We start from the raw sequence: 27,515 nt of genomic DNA, 5'->3' as shown, positions 1-27,515 counted from the left end.
CCACTTCAGGTGGGGGCAGTGTGGTCGGGGGAGTGATGGAGGGGGGGGGGGGTGAGGGAGAGAGGGGAAGTGTATACGAGGGCCCAGACCTGGAGCGGCCCTGCCGCAAACTCCACTTCAGGTGGGGGCAGTGTGGTCGGGGAGTGATGGGGGGGGGGTGAGGGAGAGAGGGGAAGTGTATACGAGGGCCCAGGACCTGGAGCGGCCCTGCCGCAAACTCCACTTCAGGTGGGGGCAGTGTGGTCGGGGAGTGATGGGGGGGGGGGGTGAGGGAGAGAGGGGAAGTGTATACGAGGGCCCAGGACCTGGAGCGGCCCTGCCGCAAACTCCACTCCAGGTGGGGGCAGTGTGGTCGGGGAGTGATGGAGGGGGGGGGTGAGGGAGAGAGGGGAAGTGTATACGAGGGCCCAGGACCTGGAGCGGCCCTGCCGCAAACTCCACTCCAGGTGGGGGCAGTGTGGTCGGGGAGTGATGGAGGGGGGGGTGGTGAGGGAGAGAGGGGAAGTGTATACGAGGGCCCAGGACCTGGAGCGGCCCTGCCGCAAACTCCACTTCAGGTGGGGGCAGTGTGGTCGGGGAGTGATGGAGGGGGGGGGGTGAGGGAGAGAGGGGAAGTGTATACGAGGGCCCAGGACCTGGAGCGGCCCTGCCGCAAACTCCACTTCAGGTGGGGGCAGTGTGGTCGGGGAGTGATGGAGGGGGGGGTGAGGGAGAGAGGGGAAGTGTATACGAGGGCCCAGGGCCTGTTGGAGGGGGGTCCTGCCGCCCAGGTGGTGACGGGGGTGACATAGTGAGGGGCTGAAGGAAGAGAGGGCGGGGGTGGGAGAGGCAGGACAAGGGAACAGGAGGACTGCGGGATTGTGACTGAAGTAGGCGATGTTTATGAGAGCCCAGATCCTGGAGCAGCCCTGCCCACAAGCTTCACTTCAGGTGGGTGGGAGTAAGGGGGGGGGGCAGGAAATGGCGGTAGGAATTAGGGCTGGTGGAGCGGTGTGGGGGGGGTGGATGAAGTGTCCAGAATCTTTTGTGTTGGAGGTTCTTTCACCCCTGGTGCTCCCTGTTGGGGAGGGATGTCTCAACCATTTGGAGATCCTTCGCACTCTGGTTGGGATCCCTCGCTCTGGCTTGTTCCCTTAGTTGGATTGGGGATCCCTCTCACTGGTGTGGGGGAGATCCCTCGATCGACATGTTTGGATTAGGGTAAATGATCTTTCTTTTAGGTGGGGGGGGTGATTATTTACTCAGCATGGTTGGATCTCTTCCTGATGGGTGATCCCTCGGGGTTGGCAATCCCTCACCGCTGTAGAGGAGCCCTTTGGGTGGGGATCCTTCTCTCATTCCAGCGGGATACCTCACTCATGGGGGGGAGTCTCCCTAGTGGGGCTCCTTTTCTCCAGTGGGGATGGCACTCTCTAATGGGTATCCTTTGCTTCAATTGGGGGGGGGGGGTCTGTCCAGGTGGGGAACCCGCCTCCCTGGATGGGTTTTTTGTGGGGGGGGGGGTTCCTTGCTTCAGTTGGCAGTTTCCTCCGGGGCAAGGGATCCCTCTCTCTGGGTGAGGATCTTTCTCTCTCGGCAGGAGAATCCCCCTCTCTCTGGGCTGGGAGATCCCTCTCTCGCTAGGCAGGGGATCCCTCCCCTGGCTGTAGAATCCCTCTCTCTGTGGGTGGGGTATCCCTCTCCTGGCTGTAGGCTCCCTCTTTCCCTCTCTCTCTCTAGGCAGGAGATCCCTCTCCAGGGTGGGGGATCCCTCTCTCCAGGGGGTACCTGTTGCTCCTCTGGGCCTGACCTCTTGCTTCCACAGGCGCATCATCAACAAGCACACGGATGAGTCTCTGGGTGACTGCTCCTTCCTCAACACCTGCTTCCACATGGACACCTGCAAGTACGTGCACTACGAGATCGACAGCTGCCTGGACACTGGCCCAGTTCTGCCCCTGGATGGCCAGGGGTCCGACAAACCCCTCACTCCCAGTGTGGGCACTGACCCCAGCCTGGGCAAGCTCTTCCCCCCACAGGTGTGCCAAGTTCCAGGGGTAGGGGTGTTGTGTGGATGGGGTGGGTGAGGGTGTCTGTCTGTCTGAGACAAAACAAATTGAATAAGGTTGGGCACTGGATGTGGTGTACATAGATTTTAGTAAAGTGTGCAGCGAGGTTCCCCGTGGTAGGCTCATTCAGAGAGTCAGGACACTTGGGATCCAGGGAAATTTGGCTGCATGAATGCGATGTTGGTTTGCCTATAGAAGGCAGGGGCTGGCATTAGGTGTGTCCTTGGCTGCTTAAGTATAGGGAAGACACTCTCTGGTTCCGCCAAATCCATGAGATTGAGACGGCTCTCCCACCTCAAACCCCGGTTTGTGCAGGTGCTGTGTCATTTGCTACCCTGTTACAGCTCAGTGCCAAGAAATAACAGACAGCACGCTGCATACGATTAAAAGAATTATATTTATGAATCTTAGCTTAAGGGTTAGCAAAAAAAACGGCCCATTATAGTTAAACAGTCAAATGTGCACAAGTTGGATTTCATCTCGAACTTCTCTGTCACTCACGCGCTGGGCCCTGGGTCAACGTGAATGTCCGCACCACCTTCCGATTGTCGCTCGCAATCCGTCTCGAACAAACGGGTTGTATCCTACAACCGGTTCTCCCCAGCGTCTTGTCTCTTCATCTCCCGCCGAACAAAAGACTCAAGACCAACCTTAGTGTCCCTCACCAAAAAAAAACCTCCCCCCCCCACCCCCATTCCACCGTCCTAATTGGATGGCACACACTCCTCATCATTCCTTATCTTCGGCAGTAACCCAAACAGGCTGAAAGCAGAACAGCCTGCTCTCACAGAACTGCTAAATAAAATGCATACAGCATTACAGTGAAGATGTGAACCAGGGCATTACAGATGGTACGTATTCTGCCTGGAAATCAGTGACAGTGGTATTCCACAGGGATCTGTGCTGGGTCTTCTCCTTGTGTGTGTATGAGAGACAGACAGATCTAGAGAGGATGTTTCCTATGGGGGGAGAGTCTAAGACCAGAGGACACAGCCTCAGAATAGAGGGGCATCCTTTTGGAACGGAGACGAGGAGGAATTTCTTTAGCCAGTGAATGGTGAATCTGGAATTCGCTGCCACAGGCAGCTGTGGAGACCAAGTCTTTAGGAATACTTCAGGCAGAGATTGATAGATTCTTGATTGGTCAGGGCTTGAAGGGATATGGAGAGAAGGCAGGAGATTGGGGCTGAGAGGGAAAATGGATCAGCCATGATGAAATGGTGGAGAAGACTTGATGGGCCAAATGATGTGTGTGAGTGCATGTCTGTCTGTGTGTGGGACTGGGGGGAGTGTGTGTGTGTGTGAGAGAGAGAGAGAGAGATTCATTGTCTGCATGGGACATGGGGAGAGTGTGTGTATGTAGGTGTGAAATTCGGGGGTGGGGGTTTGTGTTTCTGACATGGGGTACCCGTGAGAGACATGTGCTGTGTATATGAGACACACACCTGACCATCGCCTTTGGTGACCATCTTTGGGTCCTCACTGGCCACCAGAGTAGTACCGGAACATTGGAGGCAGGCAAATGTTATTCCTATGTTCAGGAAAGGTAATCGAGATAATCCTGGGAATTACAGACCAGTGAGCTGAGCAAGCTGTTGGAGAGGATTCTTCGAGGCAGGATTTTCGAGGATTCGGAGAAGTATAGTCTGATTAGAGATGGTCAGCATGGGCACTTTTGATAAAACTGACCAATCAAATTGAAGTTAGAGTGATGGATGTGGTGTACATGGGTTTTGGGAAGGAGTTCACCATGGTGGGCTGACCCAGAAAGTCAGGAGGCATGGGACCCAGGGTACCTGGGCTGCATGGGTTCAATATCGGCTTGCACGCAGAATGCAAAAGGTGGTAGTGTATGGAAGACGTTCTGCCTGGAGGTCAGTGAATGGTGGTGTTCTTCAGCAATCTGTTCTCGGACCCCTGCTCTTTGTGATTTTTATAAATGACTTGGATGAAGAACCAAAAGGGTGAGCTGTTAAGTTTGCGGATGGCACAATCTTCCGCTAAGATGGCAGCACATTCGGGTGCAGAGGGTTCTCAGGCCAACCAAAGGTGGTTTTTTTATGATCACAAGACAGTGCTGGACTCCAAGAACTTTGGGTACTGCAGGTCCGCCCCATCAGTGAGCTGCTCGTTGGCGGAGGATCTGGACTTGGTGCCGGCTACAGAAAGATATCCAAGGCGGTGTGCAGTGTAACTGTCTCGGACGTTTCACTTGCGAATGCAAGACCCTGTTGGACACTGATGATATAGAATGCCGCAGGCCTGCCTCCATTGTTTGGTGGTGCGACAGACGGCGGGGGAGCTGTGTGGCATCGGATGTAGTGAGGACTAGGCCTCAAGCTGCGGGCTTGCCTGCTGCTGCAGACTGGGAGAGGAGGCGCTACAGGCGGTGTAGCGTGGTTTCCATGCTCAGTTGGGGGCTGGCCTCTCCTGTCGGTGCTGCCCTTCAGTGTTCAATCAGTGGAATGACAGGCTGGATTGCATGCATGCGAACTGCACCATCAATTTGAGGGAGATGTCGCTCAGAAATTTGGGGTATATATTTTTTTGTGTGACGGTGTGTGTGTTCACTATCTTGAACGTACTGTGTGCCTTCTGCTGTGTACATTCTACACCTTGGCCCCAGAGGAACACTGTTTCGTTTGGCTGTATTTATGATAATTAAACACAGAGTAGGTTTGATTAGATTTGAAAAGTTGGTGGTGTTGTGGATAGTGTAGAAGGTTGCCCTAGGTTACAAGGGGACATTGATAGGATGCAGAACTGGGCTGGGAAGTGGCGGATATGATTTAATCTCAAAAATTAATGATTGGAGTCCTGTGTTCAGTTCCAGTCACCTCATTATAGGAGGGATATGGAAGCTTTAGAGAGGGTGTGGAGGAGGTGTTGCCTGGATTAAAGAACATGCTTTATGAGGAAAGGTTGAACGAGGCATGGCTTTTCTCCTTGGCGTGAAGGAGAGCGGGAGGTGACTTGATCGATGTTAAGAGACAGGCAGAGTGGGCAGCCAACAGCTTTCTTCACCGAGTGGAAATGGCTAGTACAAGAGGACATGACTGGAGGAAGTTATAGAGGGAAGTCAAGAGTGGGTTTAGTACGTGGAGAACGTGGGCCTCTGCGGAACGCACTGCCAGGGTTGGTGGTAGAGGCAGACACACTGGGGACATTTAAGATATTCTTAGACGGACATATGGGTGAAAGAGGGCCACGTGGGATGAAAGGGTTAAATTGATCTTGGAGTTGGTTCATTGCTGTGGGCTAAAGGACCTGCACTGTGTGTGTGTGTGTGTGTGTGTGTGTGTGTGTGAGTGTGACAAGGGGTGTATATGCTGGGAGAGTGCGAACAGACAGTAACAATCTCTCACACCCCCTCCCTCCCCTGTCTCTCATGCCCCCTGCCTCTCATGCCCTCCTCTTCCCCTCTCCCCTGAATCCCTTTCCCTTTCCCGCCCCCCCCGCAGTGGATCTGCTGTGACATCCGGTTCCTGGACGTCAGCATCCTGGGGAAGTTTGCCGTGGTGATGGCCGATCCCCCCTGGGACATCCACATGGAGCTGCCGTACGGCACCCTCACTGACGACGAGATGAGGAGGCTCAACATTCCTGTGCTCCAAGATGACGGCTTCCTCTTCCTCTGGGTCACTGGCAGGTAGGCTCCGGGGGGCAAGGAGCAGGGGTGGGCAGCCCGGTAGGGGTCAGCAGTACCTCATGCTGCTTTATTCCAGAAGGGAAATGGGGATAATACTGGAAACTGATGACCAATGGGTCTCACATCACTGATAGGGAAGTTCCTGGAGAGAATTCTTAAGGATAAGGTCACTGAGCACTTGAGACACCATGTCAAAGTGTTGGGATGGACAGTTAGTTTTTGATGGGTTCTAGATCATGGTCTCTCTTTGGGGGCTTTGTTGTTGCTTGCATGGTGGGCAGTGGGAATTGATGCTTTTGCTGGAGCAAGTGGGGGGGATGGGGGGCTTTGAGGTTCTAAAGTTTTCTGTCATTCGTTCTTTGGGGTTTTTTTTTCTGTTTCGAGGTTGTCTGTGAAGAGTAAGAATTTCAGGTTGTACACTGTATACACTCTTTGGTCTTTAAATCGAACCTGGTCTGATTAGGGTCAGTCAGCAGGGCTTTGTGCAGGGTACGTCATGTCTTGCTGGTAGAGTATTTCGATAAGCTGTTGAAGGTGATTGATGAAGTTGGAGCTGTGGATTTCGACCGGGTGAATTTTAGAAAGGTGTTTGACAAAGTCTCTCATGGGAGAAGATTTAAGGTACGTGGTAAATTGGCTGATTGGATTCAGAACTGGCTTGCCCTCAGAGGCAGAGGGTAGTGGTCAGTGGGACTTATCCTAAATGGATGTCTGTGACTGATGGGATACGTACGGGGACCTCTACTGTTTGCAAAAAATATAAACGACCCGCAAGAAAATGTGGGTGGGCGGGTTTCTAATTTTGCAGATGAAACATAGATCAGTGATGTTGTGGATAGCACAGACGTCTGCAAAAGGAGAGAGCAGGATATTCATTTGCAAATATGGGCAGAGAAATGGCAGATGGTGTTTAATCCAGGCAAGTGTGAGGTGTTGCACTTTGGGAAGTCGAGTGTAAAGGGACACTATAGGAAGGATGTTGAGGCTTTGGAGAGGGTGAAGGAGAGGTTTACCAGGATGTTGCTGGGTTTAGAGGGCGTGAGGCTGGGTAAACTTGGGTTGTTTTCTCTAGAGCATCGGAGGCTGAGGGGAGACCTGATAGAGCTTTATGAGAAGCGTAGATAGAGTGGACTGAGAGTATCTGTTTCCCAGGGTAGAAATGTCTAATACCAGAGGGCAGGTATTGAAGGTGAGAGGGGGGATATGAGGGTAAGTTTTTTACTCAGAGAGTGGTGGATGCCTGGAATGCACTGCCTGGTATGGTGGTGGAGGCAAGTACATTAGAGGCTTTTAAGAGACGTTTGGATAGGCACGTGGATGTGAGGAAGATGGAGGGATATGGACATGCTGTAGGTGGGAGAGATTAGTGTTTGGGTGTTTTTGATTTGCTTCTTAGCTGGTTCAGCACAACACTGTGGGCCGAATGGCCTGCTCCTGTGCTGTACTGTTCCATGTTCAGTACATTGTTAACTCCAGGGTCCACGTACAGAGGGATCTTGGGGTCCTGGTCCACAGTTCCCTGTAAGTGGCTGCACTGGTTGACAGGGTGGTAAAGAAGGCCTTTATCAGTTCAGGAACTGAGCTGGGAAGTTCATGTTAAAGGTTTACAAAGCTCTGGTCAGGCCATATCCGGAGTCTTATGCTCATTGCTGGTCACCACGTTACAGGAAGGGTGTGGGGGCTTTGGAGAGAGTCCAGAAGAGGCTCACTAGGATGCTGCCTGGTGCAGAGGGCAGGAGCTACATGGAGAGGTCAACAAACTTGAGTTGTTTTCTCTGGTGTAGCAGAGGCTGAGAGGGGGGACCTGAGAGAGGTTTATAGGATTGAGGGGCAGAGATAGAGCAGACAGTCAGTATCTCCCCCCACCCCCACCCCCGGTGGAAATAACAAAACACCAGAGAGCATGCAGTGAAGGTGAGGTGTGTGGGGCAAGAGTTTTACGCAGAGAATGTGCGGTCCGGGGTGGTGGTGGAGTAGACAGAGTCTGTTAGACACATGGATGTGCAGGGACAGATAGACAGGATCATGGTGCAGGCTAAGGGATTCCTCTCCCCTCCCCTCGCCCCCCCCTCCCTCCCTCCCTCCCTCCCTCCTCCCTCAACTTCATGCACCCTCATCCTCTCTCCCCTGCAGGGCGATGGAGCTGGGACGTGAGTGTTTAAACCTCTGGGGGTGAGTATATATCCATCGGCTGACCACCTTTCCCCTCTCCCCCTCCCCCTCACACCTGCCCCACTGACCCATTCTCCCACCTTAGTGCTCAGTACACATCCAGCCCTCCTCTTCCCTGATTCCTTCTCCCCCTCCCCCTCTGTTGCCCTCTGCCTGTCACCTCCCTGCATCTTTTCTCCACCAATCAGCTATGAGAGAGTAGATGAGATCATCTGGGTGAAGACCAATCAACTGCAGCGGATCATCCGGACCGGACGGACTGGCCACTGGCTAAACCACGGCAAGGAGCACTGCCTGGTAAGACCCCCACCCACCTCACCCCACCCCACTCCACTCCTCACCCCACCCCACTCCACTCCTCACCCCACCCCACTCCCCACTCCCCACTCCCTACTCCCCACTCCCCACCCACCCCATTCCACACCCACCCCATTCCACTCCCCACCCCACCCTTGTGGCTACGGGGATCAGGGGGTATGGAGGGAAGGCTGCGGCGGGGTTCTGAGTTGGATGATCAGCCATGATCATAATAAATGGCAGTGCAGGCTCGAAGGGCCGAATGGCCTACTCCTGCACCTATTTTCTATGTTTCTATGTTTCTATGTTCGTCATAACTCCTCCCCTCACCCTCGCCTCATAACCCCTCCCCTCAACCTCTCCTCATAACCCCTCCCCTCAACCTCTCCTCATAACCCCTTCCCTCACCCTCTCCTCATAACTCCTCCCCTCATCCTCATAACCCCTCCCTCACCCTTTCCTCATAACTCCTCCCCTCATCCTCATAACCCCTCCCTCACCCTTTCCTCATAACTCCTCCCCTCACCCTCTCTTCATAACCCCTCCCTCACCCTTTCCTCATAACTCCTCTCCTCACCCTCTCCTCATAACTCCTTCCTTCACCCTCTCCTCATAACTCTTTCCCTCACCCTCTCCTCATAAACCCTCCCCTCACCCCCTCCTCATAACCCCTCCCCTCACCCTCTCCTCATATTCCCCCCCCCCACTCTACCCTGTCCACCTCACACCAGCCTCACAATCTTGAGCTACAGCATGGAGCACTGTCTGGTGTGTACCCTCTCTCCTCTCACACCTCATCTGTTAACCCCTCCCAACCCCTTCCCTCCCTCAAACTCCCTCCTCTTTGTCCTCCTTTCCCTCTCCCTCTCTCTCCTTTATCACTCTCCCCTTCCCCTTCACCCCTCTCCCTTTCTCCCTCTCCCCCTCCCTCCTCTCTCCCTATTCCTCCCACCTCCACCACTCTAACCCTCTCTTCTGTTCCCCTCTTCCAGGTGGGGGTGAAGGGAAACCCTCAGGGCTTCAACCGTGGGCTCGACTGCGATGTCATTGTGGCTGAGGTGAGCAGGCCCCCCCCGACCCATGGGAGGTGAGGTGGAGGGAGCCCTGTGGGCAGGCGGAGGGAAGAGCTCCCTAAGGCAGGCCTAGGAAGCGCCCCCCTTGGGGGAGGGAATGGTCAGCAGGTCAGTCAGCCTCCGAGGAGGGTGGAGCATCGCAAAGGGGTCAAGGATGAAGCAGGGGAGATTGTGTTCCAGGTGAGACCCCACCCAGAGCACTGGGCACGGATCTGGCCTCCCGACCTGGAAAGAATCCAGTAACACTGGACTGAATGGCTGGAGGTGGCCTGTCCCGTACTGGGTTTGGAAGCCTGTCTGTATTGTATGAGGAGATGGGTGAGCGGTGGGGGGGGGGGTGGTTTGCTTTGCTGCTGTTGCTGCTTTTGGATTCGGTGTTGTTGCGTTGAACATTGATGGCACCTGAACGTGTGGCGACACTTGCATCACATCCTTGGGCGTGTTGGTTGTTAACCTCAAAAGTTTCAGTCTGTGTTTCAATCTACACGTGATAAATAAACAAACCCAAATCCGAGGCAGATTCTGAGTTCAGGGTCGAGTTTATTCTCAGGTGAACTGCACGGGTGCAGGTCGGTGGAACCGGGCAGGTTTGGCATGGAGTAGATGGGCTGAAGGGCCTGTTTCTGTGCTGTAGTGTTCTGTGACTCGTCTGTGCACCGATGCAATGAAAAGCTTACAGCCACCTTACAGCCACCTCACAGCCACAGAGCACCAGGTACACAACGTTCAGAGGAATGTGAAGCTAAACACAAGTGACCCACATTTTCACAAGAAACAACACATTCAAACTTCAAAATTCAAAGTAAATTTATTATCAAATTACATGTGGTTGACATCTGTTTGTCTTGAAGGACAGTGGATGATGAAAGCTACAAGAGCAAGGATGTGATGCTGAGGCCTTATAAGGCACTGGTGAGGCCTCACCTTGAGTATTGTGAACAGTTTTGGGCCCCTCATCTTAGGAAAGATGTGCTGGCATTAGAGAGGGTCCAGAGGAGGTTCACAAGGATGATTCCAGGAATGAAAGGGCTATCATACGAGGAACGTTTAATGGCTCTGGGTCTGTACTCGCTGGAATTCAGAAGGGATGAGGGAGGATCTCATTTATACCTTTCAAATGTTGGAAGGCCTAGACAGAATAGATGGTGGGAGAGTCTAGGACAAGAGGGCACAGCCTCAGCATAGAGGGGGCCCCTTTCAAAACAGAGATGCAGAAAAATTTCATTAGCCGAAAGGTGGTGAATTTGTGGAGTTTGTTGCCAAATGCACCTGTGGAGGCCAGGTCGTTGGGTTTATTTAAGGCAGAGATTGATAGGTTCTTGATTGGACGTGGCACCAAAGGTTACAGGGAGAAGGCCGAGAACTGGGGTTGAGGAGGAGGTAACAAAAAAGATCAGCCATGATTGAATGGCAGATCAGATTCAATGGGCCAGATGGCCTAATTCTGCTCTTATGTCTTATGGTCTTATGATGATGATTATCACCATCACAAGCCTGGGCGGAAGGTACGGAGATCCTGAGATGCCTCCTCTCAGCCTCACCAGCCCAAAGGAAAGCTTGTGAAGCAATACGTTTGGCACCAGCTTGGCCACAGGAGTTGCCGGAAGGATGTTCAATGACGTCCAGCCGCCTTAGGGGCTCCACTCCAGATTTGCTGTCTGGGTTTACTCCCGTAGCTTTCGTCTCTCCCAAGGCTGCCCTCAAGGCATTGGGGCTATTTACCCATAGCTGGAGATCTGGTTCATGAGCGTGACAAATACCGGTGGGCCTGCGTGCTACGCGTGCAGGGGTCAGACCTCCGTCCCGACATCTTTAGTTTGAGTCCGATAGGAGTTCAGTTTCCATGTGTTGGCAGCGAGGAGGCGCTACATGAGGCTTGCTGTTGGAGAGGCTATGTACTGGCAGGGAGAGACTGACACCTTCAACAGTGATACCAGGCTGCACCACTGGCTGGTGTGGAGGGGCTACTGCACAGGACTGAAAGAAGCTGCAGAGGGTTGTAAATCTAGTCAGCTCCATCTTGGGTACTAGCCTACAAAGTACCCAGGACATCGTCAGGGAGTGGCGTCTGAGAAAGGCAGCGTCCATTATTAAGGACCTCCAGCACCCAGGGCATGCCCTTTTCTCACTGTTACCATCAAGAAGGAGGTACAGAAGCCTGAAGGCACACACTCAGCGATTCAGGAACAGCTTCTTCCCCTCTGCCATCCGATTCCTAAATGGACATTGAACCCTTGGACACTACCTCACTTTTTTTAATGTGCAATATTTCTGTTTTTGCACATTTTTTAAAAAATCTATTCAATATACATAATTGATTTACTCGTTGATTTATTATTACGTTTTATTTTATTTATTATTTTTTCTCTCTGCTAGATTATGTATTGCATTGAACTGCTGCTAAGTTAACAAATTTCACGTCACGTGCCGGTGATAATAAACCTGATTCTGATTCCTGTTTGCAAGACTGGGAGCTGAAAGTGAGGGCAACAGGCATTACCCACTGCACTACCACGGTAGACGCATCACAACAACAATCTGACACGTGTATGTCACCATTTTCAACCCCGAGATTCATTGCCCAGGTATGTCCTGTACACAAGAAACAGGACAAGTCCAACCCAGCCGATTACCGCCCTATCAGCCTACTCTCGATCATCTGCAAAGTGATGGAAGAGGTCAACAACAGTGTTATCGTGCAGCACCTACTCGGCAGTAACCTGCTTACGGATGTCCAGTTGGGGTTTTGACAGCTCGTGACCTCATCACCTCCTTGGTCCAAACATGGAATAAAGAGCTAAATACCAGAGATGAGGTGAGAGTGATAGCCCTTGACATCAAGGCAGTACTTGACCAAGTATGGCATCAAGGTGCCCAATCTAAAATGGAGTCACTGGGCATTAGGGGGAAAACCCTCTGCTGGTTGGATTCATACCTGGCACAAAGGAAGAGGGTTGTGGTGGTTGGAGGTCAATCATCTCCTCCTCAGGACATCACTGTAGGAGTTCCTCAGGGAAGTGTCCTAGGACCAACCGTCTTCAGCTGCTTCATCAATGACCGTCCTTCTGTCATAAGGTCAGAAGTGTGGATGTTCTCAGATGACTGCACAATGTTCTGTACCATTCGTGACTCCTCAGGTAGTGAAGCAGTTCATACCCAAATGCAACAGGAACTGGACAGTATCCAGGCTCGGGCTGACGAGTGGCAGTAACATTCAAGCCCTGAAAGTGCCAGGCAGTGACCATCTCTAACAAGGGAGGCTCTAACCATCGTCCCTTGACACTCAGTGGCATCACCATCACTGAATCCCCTACTATCAACATCCTGGACGTTACCATTGACAGGAAACCTATCTGGTCTAGCCATATAAACACTGTGACTACCAGAGCAGGTCAAAGGCTAGGAATCTTGCGGCATGTAACTCACCTACTGACTCCCCAAAGCCTGTCCACCATCTACAAGGCTCAGGTCTGGAGTGTAATGGAATACTCGCCACTCGCCTGGATGTGTGCAGCTCCATCAACTCTCAAGAAGCTCGACACCGTCCAGTACAAGGCAGCCCTCGTGATTGGCTCCCCTTCCACAAGCATCCAATCCCTCCACCATCAATGAACAGTTGCAGCAGTAGGTACTATGTACAAGATGCACTGCAACAACACACCAAAGTTCCTAAGGCAGCACCTTCCAGACCACGACCACACGCAGATACCTGGGAACACCACCACTAGGAAATCCCCCTCCAAGTCACTCACCATCCTGACTTGGAAACATATCACCGTTCCTTCATTGTCGCCGGGTCAAAGTCATGGAATCCCCTCCCCAACAGCACTGTGGGTGTACCTACACCTCAGGGACTGCAGCGATTCAAGAAGGCAGCTCATCACCTTCTCACAGGCAACTAGGGATGGGCAATAAATGCCAGTTTATCTGGCAGTGCCCACATCCTGTAAATAAATAACTAAGGCGTACTCAATAAATCTATAGAGTAATAACCACAGCAGAATCAATGTAAGACCTCACCAGCTGGGGAGTTCAACCAGAGCGCAAAAGACAACAAGCTGCAAATACAAAAATAAAGAAATAATAATAAATAAATGAGCCACAAATATTGAGAACATGAGATGAAGAGTCCTTGAAAGAGAGTCTATAGGCTCTGGGAACATTTTAATGATGTGGCAAGTGTAGCTATCCCCTTTTGGTGCAAGAGCCTGATGGTTGAGGGGTAATAACTCTTCCTGAACCTGCTGGTGTGAGTCCTGAGGCTCCTGTGCCTTCTTCCTGATGGCAGCAGTGAGAAGAGGACATGTCCTGGGTGGTGGAGGTCCACGATGGTGGATACTGCTTTCCTGTGACAATGCTTTGTGTAGACGTTTCAGTGGTGGGGAGGGCTTTGGCCGTGACGGACTGGACAGAATCCACTACTTTTGTAGGATTTTTCCATTCAAGGCCATTTGTGTTTCCATACCAGACTGTGATGCAGCCAGTCAATACACTCTCCACTACACATCTATAGAATTTTTATATGTCATGCCAAACTTCCGCAGATTCCTAAGGGAGTTGAGGTGCTGCCGTGCTTTCATCATTACTGCCCTTGCGTGCTGGGCCCAGGGCAGGTCCGAGGAATTAAAGTTACTGACCGTCTCCACCTCTGATCCTCCGATGAGAACTGGCTCGTGGACCTCCGGTTTCCTCCTCTTGAAGTCAATAAGATCATTGTCGTAAAGTGTCGCCGCACTGAGGTAGTGATCAGAGTTGTACAGGATGGTTCAGGAACTGAATGGCTGAAAGAAAGTAGCTGTTCCTGAACCTGGTGGCGTGGGACTTCAGGCTTTTGCCTGACGGGAGCTGTGAGAAGACACATGGCCCAGATGGTGGGGAGTTTTGGTGATGAACATTGCCTTTTTTTTGTGGTAGCAACACGTAAATACCGCTGATGGTCAGTGGCGGGTGTGTCTGGGATGTATTGTGCTCCACTTATCTTCTTAGTTTACATAAGAAATAGGAGCAGGAGTAGGCTATCCGGCCCATCGAGCCTGCCCTGCCATTCAATAAGATCATGGCTGATCTGTCCGTAAACTCAGCTCCATTTACCTGCCTTTTCCCCACAACCCTTAATTCCCTTACTATGTAAAAACCTATCTGTTTCTTAAATATACTTAGTGAAGAAGCCTACTTCCCTGGGCAGAGAATTTCATAGATTCACCACTCTCTGGGAAGAACTTTCTCCTCATCTGTCCTAAAACTTCTCCCCTGAACCTTGAGGTAATGTCCCCTCGTTCTAGTCTCACCTACCTTTGGAAACAACTTTCCTACTTCTATCTTATCTATCCCTTTCAAAATTGTGTATGTTTCTATAAGATCCCCTCTCATTCTTCTGAATTCCACAACTGTATCTCTTCCTAGATGTGTTCACCAGCATTTTTTGTGTGTTGCTTGAATTTCCAGCATCTGCAAATTTCATGTCTAACCTCTTAGGGCCCCAGAATGCATCTGACACTATCAGGAAACCTCACCAGGAAGAGAACTGGACTATACATATTGATGTCCACAGCCATTTACAGATATACAGTAGAGTGCATCCTAAAACAGCAGTGGTGGACAGACTCTGTAACAGGTAGTCATAACTGCTCAACATCCCACCAGGCTCAAATACAGCCACTTTTTCCAAGCATTATGGCTGACGAACACCGCTACATTATCTTTCCCAGTCTCTTGTACAGATACTGTCTTTACATTACTTCAACACGTTACAATGCTCCCAGGAAGTCGTTGTGTGCACTCACTTCTGGTACCGGTGCACAAAAGGTTCGTCACCCTCCACCTCATTGGCATGTCAAGTACATTTCATGATCACACATAATCCCATTTCCTTTTCGAATTTCTGATGCAAACAATGTCACCATGGGGTTTGCAACGATTTTTCTACAGATTTTAAAGCTGGCTTATTTATACCACCTTTACGAAAGAAATTATTGACTCACTATGCTGAATCCAAAGAAGCAAAGGGTACAGAATGGCTAGATCTTTTACATTGCAATGGCTTCCTGACCATTTCAAACAATTTTAATAACGTGAAGTGTTAGTACTACATGCTGTCAGAGAGTATGATTAATAAGACTCATGGATGTGTATTATTTTATTTCTTTTAAACAATGAACAAACTGGACTTGGTAGTTGTTACTTTAAAATAGCTTCAGGTTTACTTCCACTTTAAAAATTCCGTGCACACGCGCCACTAGGGAAAAAATTGCCGGTACAAGATTTTTTGCACATTGATTGTTACAAATTCAAGGGAATGTTGCATACAAGTGATCTCTGTATACAAGCTACCTTGTTTTTAAAAATTATTGTGCATGCTACTTTGTGTTTTTCTCTGCGTTTCTTTGTGTTGTTCCTTACACATGCGTACTGGAAATGATATTAAACAATCTTGGAGCAATTTTCAAAAATGTGTCATCTGAGCGTCTACAGTTCAATTTCATAAGTTAACCTACAGTTCCAATGTCTTACTTGCCTGCACATTTGAATTGCTGTAGCTGGCTGTGATGCAGCCAGTCAGCTACAGCTACTGTAGACATCTGTAGATGTTTGGTGACAAGCTGAATGGCTGAGAGGATCATGGGAGTCTCCCTTCCATCCGTCAGGGACATTTACCAGGAGCACTGTGTACACTGGGATCCCACCCATCCATCCAGCATCCTCCTTGACGTTCTCCCATCAGGCAGGAGACTCTGATACAAGAACAGTCAGGGTGGGAAACAGTTTCTTCCCCCAGGCCATTTGGCTTCTGAGCTCCCTGCCGCATCGCATTCAAAGTGTCACTGGTTAATCTGTTCCGTACCTAACAATATTTCATTTATGCAGTTTGTTATTTATGTGTGATTAACCTGTAGATTTTATCCTTACCTTCATAAGTTACTGTGTGTTATCTGTGCTACTGTGCTTTACACCCTGGTCTGGAGAAACGTTGTCTTGACGGTATTCATGTATTTAGTTAAATGACAATAAACTAGACTTGTCTTCACCTCCGAAGAAAGGAAAGACACTGGTGTGCCTTTCTGGGAGGGAGTGAGGATGGGTCAACCCACCAGGAGGGCTCAGGTGGTCTGGATCTGTCTCCCTTGGAGTGAAAGGGAACAAGGGGTGTCTCTGTCTATAGATCCTGAGGGGGAGGTGATGGGAAGGGCAGGGTGGGAGAGCGATGTTGGGATGTTCCCACCAGTGGGTCATGGTTGAAGGGAGAGGGGGCTGGTCACTGAACCCTGGGCTGGGCAGAAATGCCTTCTCTCAGAGGGAGGGGGATCTCTGGGACTCTCTCCCCCTATTGAGGGCCGTCATTGGTGGGGGGCAGTCACTGGGAGACGTTGGAAAGATTCACGGACGGTGTGGGACAGTGGTAGGACATCATGCAAGGCAGAGGTGTCTGCTTTTCTAGTATTCCTGTGTTTCTGTGTGTGTGGGGGGCTGTAGGAAGACGGGGAGGGGAGGAAGAGTGGCCTTCTGTGGGGTTGGGGTCACAGGGATGGGTCCCACCTGCTCTGTGACTGACAGCTCCCCCATTCCCCCACAGGTCCGATCCACCAGCCACAAGCCAGACGAGATCTATGGGATGATCGAGCGACTGTCCCCAGGGACCCGCAAAATTGAACTGTTTGGGAGGCCGCACAACGTCCAGCCCAACTGGTGAGTCCGCGCCTGACCCCGGGAGTGTGTGATAGGATGCTGCAGAGGGAGCTTCACTGTGTGCCTGGCCGTGTGAGTGTGTGATGGGATGGTGCGGAGGGAGTTTCACTCTGTGTCTGACCCCAGGAGTGTGTGATGTGACAGTGTGGAGGGAGTTTCACTCTGTGTCTGACCCCAGGAGTGTGTGATGTGACAGTGTGGAGGGAGTTTCACTCTGTGTCTGACCCCGGGAGTGTGTGATGGGACGGTGTGGAGGGAGCTTCACCCTGTGTCTGACCCCGGGACTGTGTGATGGGACAGTGTGGGGGAGCTTCACTCTGTGTCTGACCCCAGGAGTGTGTGATGGGACAGTGTGGAGAGAGGTTCACTCTGTGTCCGACCCCGGGAGTGTGTGATGGGACTGTGTGGAGAGAGTTTCACTCTGTGTCTGACTCTGGGAGTGTGTGATGGGACGGTGTGGAGGGAGTTTCACTCTGTGTCTGACCCTGGGAGTGTGTGATGGGACGGTGTGGAGAGAAATTCACTCTCGGGAGTGTGTGATGAGATGGTGTGGAGAGAGTTTCACTCTGTGTCTGACCCTGGGAGTGTGTGATGGGACGGTGTGGAGGGAGTTTCACTCTGTGTCTGACCCCGGGATGGTGTGGAGGGAGTTTCACTCTGTGTCTGACCCCGGGAGTGTGTGATGGGACGGTGTGGAGGGAGCTTCACTCTGTGTCTGGCCCCTTTGTTACAAATTCAGTACTACAAAACACCGGTGACTAAGCCAATGACGAGGCCTGTTGTTGACATTAAACTAAGATGTTTCCATCTCCATTAATGATGGTGCTAATCCCCCGATGAGCCCAACACTCCCAGAATACCTCTATGGTCGTCGTGTACAGTTCCCACTTGATGGTCACCTGGGCATGGACCATTGCCAGGCTGTGTGCCCAGGCAGATCCTTCTGTCACCAGCTTCCAGGACCTACGGATAGCTGTTCTCGCCAGACCCAGGAGCAAGTTGAGAAGGACGTCCTCATCCCTCCCTGCCCCCGTCCTTGCTGGATGACCGTATGTAAATAGGGCGGGGCTAAAATGTAACCAGAAGGCGAGGAGCAGCCCTCGCAGATACGCAAAAAGGGGCTGCAGCCTCGCGCACTCCACGTACGTGTGGTGCACGGTCTCCTCCAGCCCACAGAAGTGACATGCAGCTGAGAGGTCCATGTACAAACTAAGGAACTTGTTACACGGCACTGCTCTATGCAGCAGCCTCCATCCCAGATCCCTATTGTGCAAGAGAAGAACTCCCTCGTAAAGGGACTTCCATTCGGGACCCCCCCTCACGTTCAGGTGGAAAGACAGTCCGCCGTGGCATGTCGGGACCGTGGACAAGGGCTGGCAGCCCATACAGGGACCTCGGACCAGCAACCATGAATGGGATCGTGGGTATCAATGAGAGACGGCTCAAATTGAGTGGACTCGGCTCTCAGATGAGATTGTGGGGCCGGGGCCTGACAAGCAGCTCCAGCGGTGTGGAGGGAGCCCAGTCGGAGTTATTCCACACCCTTGAGCATCACCGACATCCGCTGAGATAGGACAGGGATCGGCCATTCCTTCAGCCAGGACCCTGCCCTCTGCCAGAGGTGGGGATTCCTGGCCCGAGGCAACCATGTTCTAGACTCTCAGCAGGTCCAGATAGAAGCTGGCAGGCTCCGCAAAGCAGCCGGGCTGATGACTGAAGACAGCAGCTCCTTCGGAGAAAGCACGTTACCAACACATGCCATCCGAGAGGATGCTCGGCACACGGGAATCTCGCAAGGTCCTGAGGCGGAGTGTCCCCATTCGCTTACAGACACACACCAGTGACTGTGCCCCCTCTCCCATTGGGAGACACAAGACCACTGCGGAGACCCAGTGCTTCCTGTTACCCCAGAAGAAGTCCACTAACTTGCTCCACATTCTTGTGACTAAGGAGGCAGGAGGGGCCAATGTGACCATCCTGTACCACAACATGAAGGCCACAGGCTGAGAACCAGCTTTTGGACTCCTTGCCACTTCTCCAACTAGTAGAAGAAGGGTAAGTCACGGTCCAAACCCTACAGCACTTGAATCTGCTTTGCCCACGTCCCACCACAGCAGAAGTCCCCTATCTCTCCCTCCAACTGACCCAGAGTGCTCAGAGCGAATCCCGGAATCAGCTGTCTGTTAAAATGCCAATACCCGGATCCCACCCGAGGGTGCAGAGGCGTAAATTCCATCTACACAAGGCGATGGTCCGAGCACAACACCGGTCACCTGGAGGATGCTGGCATGCTGGAGATGTAGAGGTGGTCTATGTGGGAACCTCCCACTCCAGAGAAGGCGCTAGAGTCGGGGTGAAGATTCCGCCAGCTGTCCACCAAGTCAGAGGAGCCGACTAGCTCCTTTAACTTCTTTGCCGATGCTGGGTTGTACTGGAGGCCCGAGCGGTCCCCCACCTCGAGAGTACAGTTGAAGTATCCCTCGAGGATGACATAGTCCCCAGGGTTGATGGAGCTCTGCAGAGTGGACAGCTGACAGAATAGGCGTGTCTGCATCACACCGTGCCTCGGAGCATACACATTGATAAAATGCAAAGGTACACCATCCAGGGGCACGGCCAGGTGGAGCAGATGGCCAGGCATGACATCTTGGACTCTTAGGATTTCTGGCTAGAAGGTCGAGGCCAACAGGATCGCCACTCCGCTAGAGTTGGAGCTGAGGTGGCTCATGTATAGCCCTCCCTCCTACTCCAGGAGGCAAGTGGACTCGTCCCCTGGGATGGTATGGGTTTCCTGCAGGAAACTCACCGCATACCGCCCATCCCTGAGGCCTGAGAGATTGTTATGTCTGTGGAGAGAACCCCTGCTACCATTTACATTTAGACTAGCTACGGTGAGCTTCATGTTGGGAGTACTCTAGGCCTCAGCACCAGTACCCTTCCCTGTGAGAACAGAGGTACCCTCTACCACACTGTCCCAAAGAAACACCAAGAATGCTCTTTGCCTTCTGGGTCCGAGTGGTGCCAACACCACCCTGTAACCACCATTTCCGGAGGGAGTGAGGCTGCTTCCCACTCTGATGCCCCTCACCAGGTCATCCGGGAAGGATTTCAACTGTCGCCTCTCATTCCCAGACACCACGTTCCTCTTCCCTTTCCCCTTCCGTCTGAGGATGACACGCAAGGACCTCACCAGCCTGAGCATGCTGGACCAGTGCAAGGAGGGTAGTTTCGGCTGATGCTTTGCACCCTCAGAGGTGAGAATAGACTCTCTGATCTCCTCCGCAGGTACCAACAGGGACCTCAGGAGGGGTGAGGATGTCCATTGTAAAAATGAGTCTCCTCCACCCCCTCACTACACATTGAGCCCCTATCTTCCTCTCCATGTGTATGAACAGGTGGGAGTATCTAATCATATAACAATTACAGCACGGAAACAGGCCATCTCGGCCCTTCTAGTCCATGCTGAACGCTTACTCTCACCCATTCCCACCGACCTGCACTCAGCCCGTAACCCTCCATTCCTTTCCTGTCCATATAGCTGTCCAATTTAACTTTAAATGACAACATCGAACCTGCCTCAACCACTTCTGCTGGAAGCTCGTTCCACACAGCTACCACCCTCTGAGTAAAGAAGTTCCCCCTCATGTTACCCCTAAACTTTTGTCCTTTCACTCTCAACTCACGTCCCCTTGTTTGAATCTCCCCCACTCTCAATGGAAAAAGCCTATCCACATCAACTCTATCTATTCCCCCTCATAATGTTAAATACCTCTATTAAGTCCCCCCTCAACCTTCTACACTCCAAAGAATAAAGACCCAACTTGTTCAACCTTTCTCTGTAACTCAGGTGCTGAAACCCAGGTAACATTCTAGTAAATCTTCTCTGTACTCTCTCTGTTTTGTTGACATCTTTTCTGTAATTCAGTGACCAGAACTGTACACAATACTCCATATTTGGCCTCACCAATGCCTTATACAATTTCAACATTACATCCCAACTCCTATAGTCAATGCTCTGATTTATAAAGGTCAGCATACCAAAAGCTTTCTTCACCACCCCATCCACATGAGATTCCACCTTCAGAGAACTATGCATCATTTTTCCTAGATTCCTCTGTTCTACTGCATTCTTCAATGCTCTACCATTTACCATGTATGCCCTATTTTAATTAGTCCTACCAAAATGTAGCACCTCATATTTATCAGCATTAAACTCCATCTGCCATCTTTCAGCCCACTCTTCTAACTGGCCTAAATCTCTCTGCAAGCTTTGTAAACGTACTTCATTACCCACAACACCACCTATCTTAGGTGTGTTGCATACTTACTCATCCAATTTACCACCCCATCATCCAGATCATTAATGTATACGACAAACAACATTGGATCCAGTACAGATCCGTGAGGCACACCACTAGTCACCGGCCTCCAATCTGACAAACAGTTATCCACCACTACTCTCTGGCATCTCCCATCCAGCCACTGCTGAATTCATTTTACTACTTCAATATTAATACCTAACGATTGAATCTTCCTAACTAACCTCCCATGTGGAACCTTGTCAAAGGCCTTACTGAAGTTCATATAGACAACATCCACCGCTTTACCCTCGTCAACTTTCCTAGTAACCTCTTCAAAAAAATTCAGTAAGATTTCTCAAACATGACCTTCCACACACAAATCCATGTTGACTGTTCCTAATCAGACCCTGTCTATCCAGATGATTATATATACCATCTCTAAGAATACTTTCCATCAATTTACCCACCACTGACGTCAAACTCACAGGCCGATAATTGCTAGGTTTACTCTTAGAACCCTTTTTAAACAATGGAACCACATGAGCAATACGCCAATCCTCCGGCACCATCCCCGTTTCTAATGACATTTGAAATATCTCTGTCAGAGCCCCTGCTATTTCTACACTAATTTCCCTCAAGGTCCTAGGGAATATCCTGTCAGGACCCGGAGACTTATCCACTCTTATATTCCTTGAAAGCACCAGTACTTCCTCTTCTTTAACCATCATAGTTTGCATAACTTCCCTACCTGTTTCCCTTACCTTGCATAATTCAATATCCTTCTCCTTAGTGAATACCGAAGAAAAGAAATCGTTCAGAATCTCCCCCATTTCTTTTGGTTCCACACATAGCTGTCCACTCTGATTCTCTAAGGGACCAATTTTATCCGTCACTATCCTTTTGCTATTAATATAACTGTAGAAACCCTTTGGATTTATTTTCACCTTACTTGCCAAAGCAACCTCGTATCTTTTAGCTTTTCTAATTTCTTTCTTAAGATTCTTTTTACATTCTTTATATTCCTCAAGCACCTCATTTACTCCATGCTGCCTATATTTATTGTACATATCTCTCTTTTTCCGAACCAAGTTTCCAATATCCCTTGAAGACCATAGCTGTCTCAAACTTTTAACCTTTCCTTTCAACCTAACAGGAACATAAAGATTCTGTGCCCTCAAAATTTCACCTTTAAATGACCTCCATTTCTCTGTTACTTCCTTCCCATAAAACAATTTGTCCCAATCTACTCCTTCTAAATCCTTTCGCATCTCCTCAAAGTTAGCCTTTCTCCAATCAAAAATCTCAACCCTGGGTCCAGACCTATCCTTCTCCAGAATTATACTGAAACTAAAATACTTCGAGTACTTCGAACCCACACTGCACGGCGGGGACCTGGCTCATACCTGTCGACACCACCTTCGCCTCAGCCTTACCCCCAGGAACAACAACAGAGGGATCGTTCCCCCAGGAATTCCCTGAGAACCAGGCATTGATAGGGTCAGCATGAAGCGTACATCCCCCTCCTCAGGAGCCAGGCACAAGGTGGACCCCAGCAATGCCGGTTCTAGGGTCCACTGGGGGCCTGGTCCTGAGAGTGAGAGAGGCTGGCCTCAACTCTGCTTACAGTGTTTGATACACTTGCCTGTAGGGAGGCACTATCCTGGGTGGAGGGCTCCAGGCCTGCCTCAGGTACTCAAACATGGGGAACACCACCTTCCTGCACAAGCACTCCACCCACCACTGTACCTGGGGGTTCAGGCTTAGGACCAACCTCCACCAGGATTCCCACCCAGGTCTACATCCTCTGCTGTCTTGAGGGAAGATCTCCTTCTCAGGCCGGAGGAGCACACAGGTTCAGGAGTAACGGATGCAGCAGCACCCGTCGCTTCCACCTGCGCACTTCCCCGAGCCTCCCGCTCCTCTTCGGGGCGGGTCCCAGACACAAGAGCGGGCGTGACCTCTGCATTCTCTGAGGCCTTCTTCCTAGGATGTTTGGATTTCTTCTTCGCCCTCCTGCCCTGCCGAGGCTCCACCCCGTCCCCTGCCGTCCCCTCCCTGCACGTAGCTTCAAGTTCCCCTACCCGAACCACAGAAGCAGGAGCAGGGGCTGAAACAGTCACAGGAATAGAGACAGGGGCAGGGGCGGACACGGGAATAGGGACGGGCAGCTGGGGCACTGGTGCCAGGGGTGGACTCCTTGGGCCAGCTGTTGGGACAGTCCCTCTGAAAGTGCCCCACCTCCCTGCACGCATGGCACCGTGGGGGCTCAGAGCTCCAATACACCCGATGGTCTACCCCCTTGTGCCAGACAGTAAACCGGCCCTCAACGTTGTCCTCCCATGCCAGCTGCATGAACACCTGGTGCCGGAAAGGGATTACGTTACAGAAGGTGCATCTCTTAAACTTGTGTCTTACAGCAGTTATCTCTGACCTTACTCGTCCCAAGCGGGATAGATGGGGAAGGAGGAGCTCATTGGGAATGAAAGGTTTTATATGCCCAAGGATGGCTTGTAGCGTTGGAGCTGTCATCAGCTCCATCTGTTTAAAAATGTCTTTGACCATGGTCCCCCTACTGAGAGCTCGGTGCACGAACTCGGATAAAACACTGCCTTCCCAAACTCTTTCTCAAAGGCCAAAATACCACCTTCCCCACCAAGTCCCCCACAGCCTCCGCACACTGTTCCGGAGTTATTCCAGGCGGCAAAATACATTGGAGCCCGCGTTCATCTTCCACCGACTGAAACAGGGCATAGTCCGAGGGCAGAGAGGCAGCCGCCTTTGCCTAACTCCCCGGAGGTCTGTGACTCCCTGGAGATCAGTCCGGCATGTAGCAGTATGTCCGAAGTGAGAAATATATGCATCGGTGCCAGAGCGAGTAGACTTACAGGATGGAAGAGTTTGGAAATTCCTGCAATTCGCCCGCTCCTATGGCGTCAGCAAAACCCATCGGTCCAGGTGCCCTGAGAAGCTGGAACACGTTTCAAATACCCCTTAACAGCTGAAATGGAGAGCAATCGTCTGTTGCTGGGGCAGTAGGAAAGCACACAGCACTCAGCAGTACCTTACTGACTCGGCACCAGAAATTCCAACGCGAGGAGAGGCCGTCGGTCCCGAAGATCTCCCAGGCCACGAGAGTCCGAGACGTCTAAAACGCTCCGTCAGCCACACCGAATGGGAAACACGACCACACGGGGAAAGGATGCTGCCCCGATGTCAGTGGGGGAACACTGGTGTTCCTCTCCCTGCTCTCCGAGCAAAACGGCTTCCTGGAGAGTTGCCAGCGGCTGCAATGAGAAGCCACGCAAGAAACGCAGTCCAAACTGGCAGAAAAACTCCAAAAGGAGCCTCCACACTAAAACTCACTCAGAGGTTCAAGAGACCTTCCGTATCCCTCCAAAAAACTGTATTCAGCAGCTTTTCCTCGATTTTTCCCAGTTCAATATGAACAGCCTCAATCTGTGTCTGACCCCGGGAGTGTGTGATGGGACGGTGTGGAGGGAGCTTCACTCTGTGTCTGACCCTGGGAGTGTGTGATGGGACGGTGTGGAGGCAGTTTCACTCTGTGTCTGACCCCGGGGGTGTGGAGGGAGTTTCACTCTGTGTCTGACCCCAGGAGTGTGTGATGAGGCAGTGTGGAGGGAGTTTCACTCCGTGTCTGACCCCGGGAGTGTGTGATGGGACGGTGTGGATGGAGTTTCACTCTGTCTGACCCCGGGAGTGTGTGATGGGACGGTGTGGAGGGAATTTCACTCTGTGTCTGACCCCGGGAGTGTGTGATGGGACGGTGTGGATGGAGTTTCACTCTGTCTGACCCCGGGAGTGTGTGATGGGACGGTGTGGATGGAGTTTCACTCTGTCTGACCCCGGGAGTGTGTGATGGGACGGTGTGGAGGGAATTTCACTCTGTGTCTGACCCCGGGAGTGTGTGATGGGACGGTGTGGAGGGAGTTTCACTCCGTGTCTGACCCCGGGAGTGTGTGATGGGACGGTGTGGATGGAGTTTCACTCTGTCTGACCCCGGGAGTGTGTGATGGGACGGTGTGGAGGGAATTTCACTCTGTGTCTGACCCCGGGAGTGTGTGATGGGACGGTGTGGAGGGAGTTTCACTCTGTGTCTGACCCCAGGAGTGTGTGATGGGGCAGTGTGGAGGGAGTTTCACTCCGTGTCTGACCCCGGGAGTGTGTGATGGGACGGTGTGGATGGAGTTTCACTCTGTCTGACCCCGGGAGTGTGTGATGGGACGGTGTGGAGGGAATTTCACTCTGTGTCTGACCCCGGGAGTGTGTGATGGGACGGTGTGGAGGGAGTTTCACTCTGTGTCTGACCCCGGGAGTGTGTGACGGGACGGTGAGGAGGGAGTTTCACTCTGTGTCTGACCCCGGGAGTGTGTGATGGGACGGTGTGGAGGGAGTTTCACTCTGTGTCTGACCCCTTTTTTTTTTTTTTTTTTTTTTTTATTACAAAATTCTTTATTACAAATGTCGGTGCTATACAATATTTACAAACCCAGTGAATAACACATTTACTACACTACAAACAGACAATACATGTTAAACCAATATATTGCCATCCTCGTCAATGATGGCATTTACACCCCGCGGAGCCCAACGGTCCCGGAACATCTCGACGGTCGCCGTGGACTGCGCGTAATCCTTTTCAATGTTCACCCGGGCTCGAACATACCCCCTAAACATAGCCAGGCAGTCCGCCCGGGGAGAACCTCCTGCCACCCTTTTCCAGGAGCCACGGATGGCAATTTTCGCCAGCCCCAGGAGCAAGTTGACAAGGACATCCTCATCCCTCTGTGCCCCCCTCCTTACTGGAGACCATATATGAATAGGGTGGGACTGAAATGCAACCAGAAGGCGAGAAGCAGCCCACGCAAATACGCGAAAAGGGGCTGCAGCCTCACACACTCCACGTACATATGGTACACGGTCTCCTCCAGCCCGCAGAAGTGACACGCGGCTGGGAGATCCGTGTACAAACTAAAGAACTTATTGCAGGGCACCGCTTTATGCAGCACCCTCCAGCCGAGATCCCCAAGGTGCATGGGAAGGACTCCCTTGTAGAGGGACTTCCACTGGGGACCCCCCTCACCTCCAGGTGGAAAGACCGACCGCCATGGCGTGTCGGGACGGTGGACAAATGCTAGGAAGTGGAGGGTGTGGAGCAGCAGCCCATAAAGGTACCTCCTGCCTGCATCCCTGAATGGGATTGTGGGTGTTGATGAAAGACGGCTCAAGTTGTGTGGATTCGTCTCTCGGGTAAGGCTGCGGGGCCTGGGCCCGACGAGCAGCTCAGCCCGAGTCGTTCCACACACTTGAGCCGCACTGACATCCGTTGAGACAGGGCAAGGGTCGGCCAGGACCCCGCCCTCTGCCAGAGGAGGGGATTCCCAGCCTGAGGCAACCATGTTCCAGACTCTCAGTAGGTCCTGATAGAAGCCGGGCAGCCTCTGCAAAGCAGCACGGCTGACGCCCGCCGGTGGTAGCTGCATATCTTCGGCAAGACAGCAGCCCCTCCGGAGGAAGAAAGTCGCCAACACGTGCCACCTGGGAGGGTGCTCGGCGTACAGGAATCTCTGCAGCGTCCTGAGGCGGAGAGCCGCCAGTCGTGTGCGTACACACACCAGCGACTGTCCGCCCTCTCCTTCTGGGAGACTCAGAACCGCTGTGTCTGACCCCGGGAGTGTGTGACGGGACGGTGTGGAGGGAGATTCACTCTGTGTCTGACCCCGGGAGTGTGTGATGGGACGGTGTGGAGGGAGTTTCACTCCGATGTTTCTCCTTCCCACTCTAGGATCACACTCGGGAACCAACTGGATGGAATCCACCTCCTGGACCCCGACGTTGTTGCTCGCTTTAAGAAACGTTACCCTGATGGAGTTATCACCAAGTGTAAGATGGTGTGAGCTGTTTCCAGTGGGAGGTGTTTGGAGAGTTCAGGCGAGCAGAAGCAACTGCTGACAGAAGGGCAAGGGTGAATTGTCTGTTGTGGCGGGTAATCCCACTGCTGCTATCTCTGTCCTCACCTCGATGCTCACGCTGTCGAGCAATAAATTTTACCTCAGTGGGCAAACTCTCAATGGCTGCATCTTCCTACATAGCTTCCTCGTACAGCACGGTGCTCCCGGTGTGTGTCTCGCCCGGGGATCCCGGTGTGGGTCTGGCCCGGGGACACGGAGACGGAAACCGTGCACGGTGCTCCCGGTGTGGGTCTGACCCAGGGATACAGAGACGGGAACCGTGCACGGTGCTCCCAGTGTGGGTCTGGCCCGGGGACACGGAG

The 27,515-nt window shown here is 51.9% G+C and overlaps 1 protein-coding gene across 1 annotated transcript; it reads left to right on the top strand.

Moving 5' to 3' along the window:
- The first annotated feature begins 619 nt into the window (after positions 1 to 619).
- Positions 620 to 27,312, top strand: LOC140193617 (N(6)-adenosine-methyltransferase catalytic subunit METTL3-like). The gene is made up of 8 exons (XM_072250775.1): positions 620 to 667; positions 1,805 to 2,018; positions 5,510 to 5,697; positions 7,831 to 7,869; positions 8,058 to 8,166; positions 9,159 to 9,224; positions 16,810 to 16,922; positions 27,027 to 27,312. The coding sequence occupies exons 2-8, from the start codon at positions 1,872 to 1,874 to the stop codon at positions 27,136 to 27,138; spliced, it is 774 nt and encodes a 257-aa protein (XP_072106876.1). The 5' UTR covers positions 620 to 667; positions 1,805 to 1,871; the 3' UTR covers positions 27,139 to 27,312.
- Positions 27,313 to 27,515: the final 203 nt, after the last annotated feature.

Source organism: Mobula birostris, unplaced genomic scaffold (assembly GCF_030028105.1).
Source record: "Mobula birostris isolate sMobBir1 unplaced genomic scaffold, sMobBir1.hap1 scaffold_619, whole genome shotgun sequence".
Classification (NCBI taxonomy): Eukaryota; Metazoa; Chordata; class Chondrichthyes; order Myliobatiformes; family Myliobatidae; genus Mobula; species Mobula birostris.
This window is presented reverse-complemented; position numbering and strand designations above follow the sequence as displayed.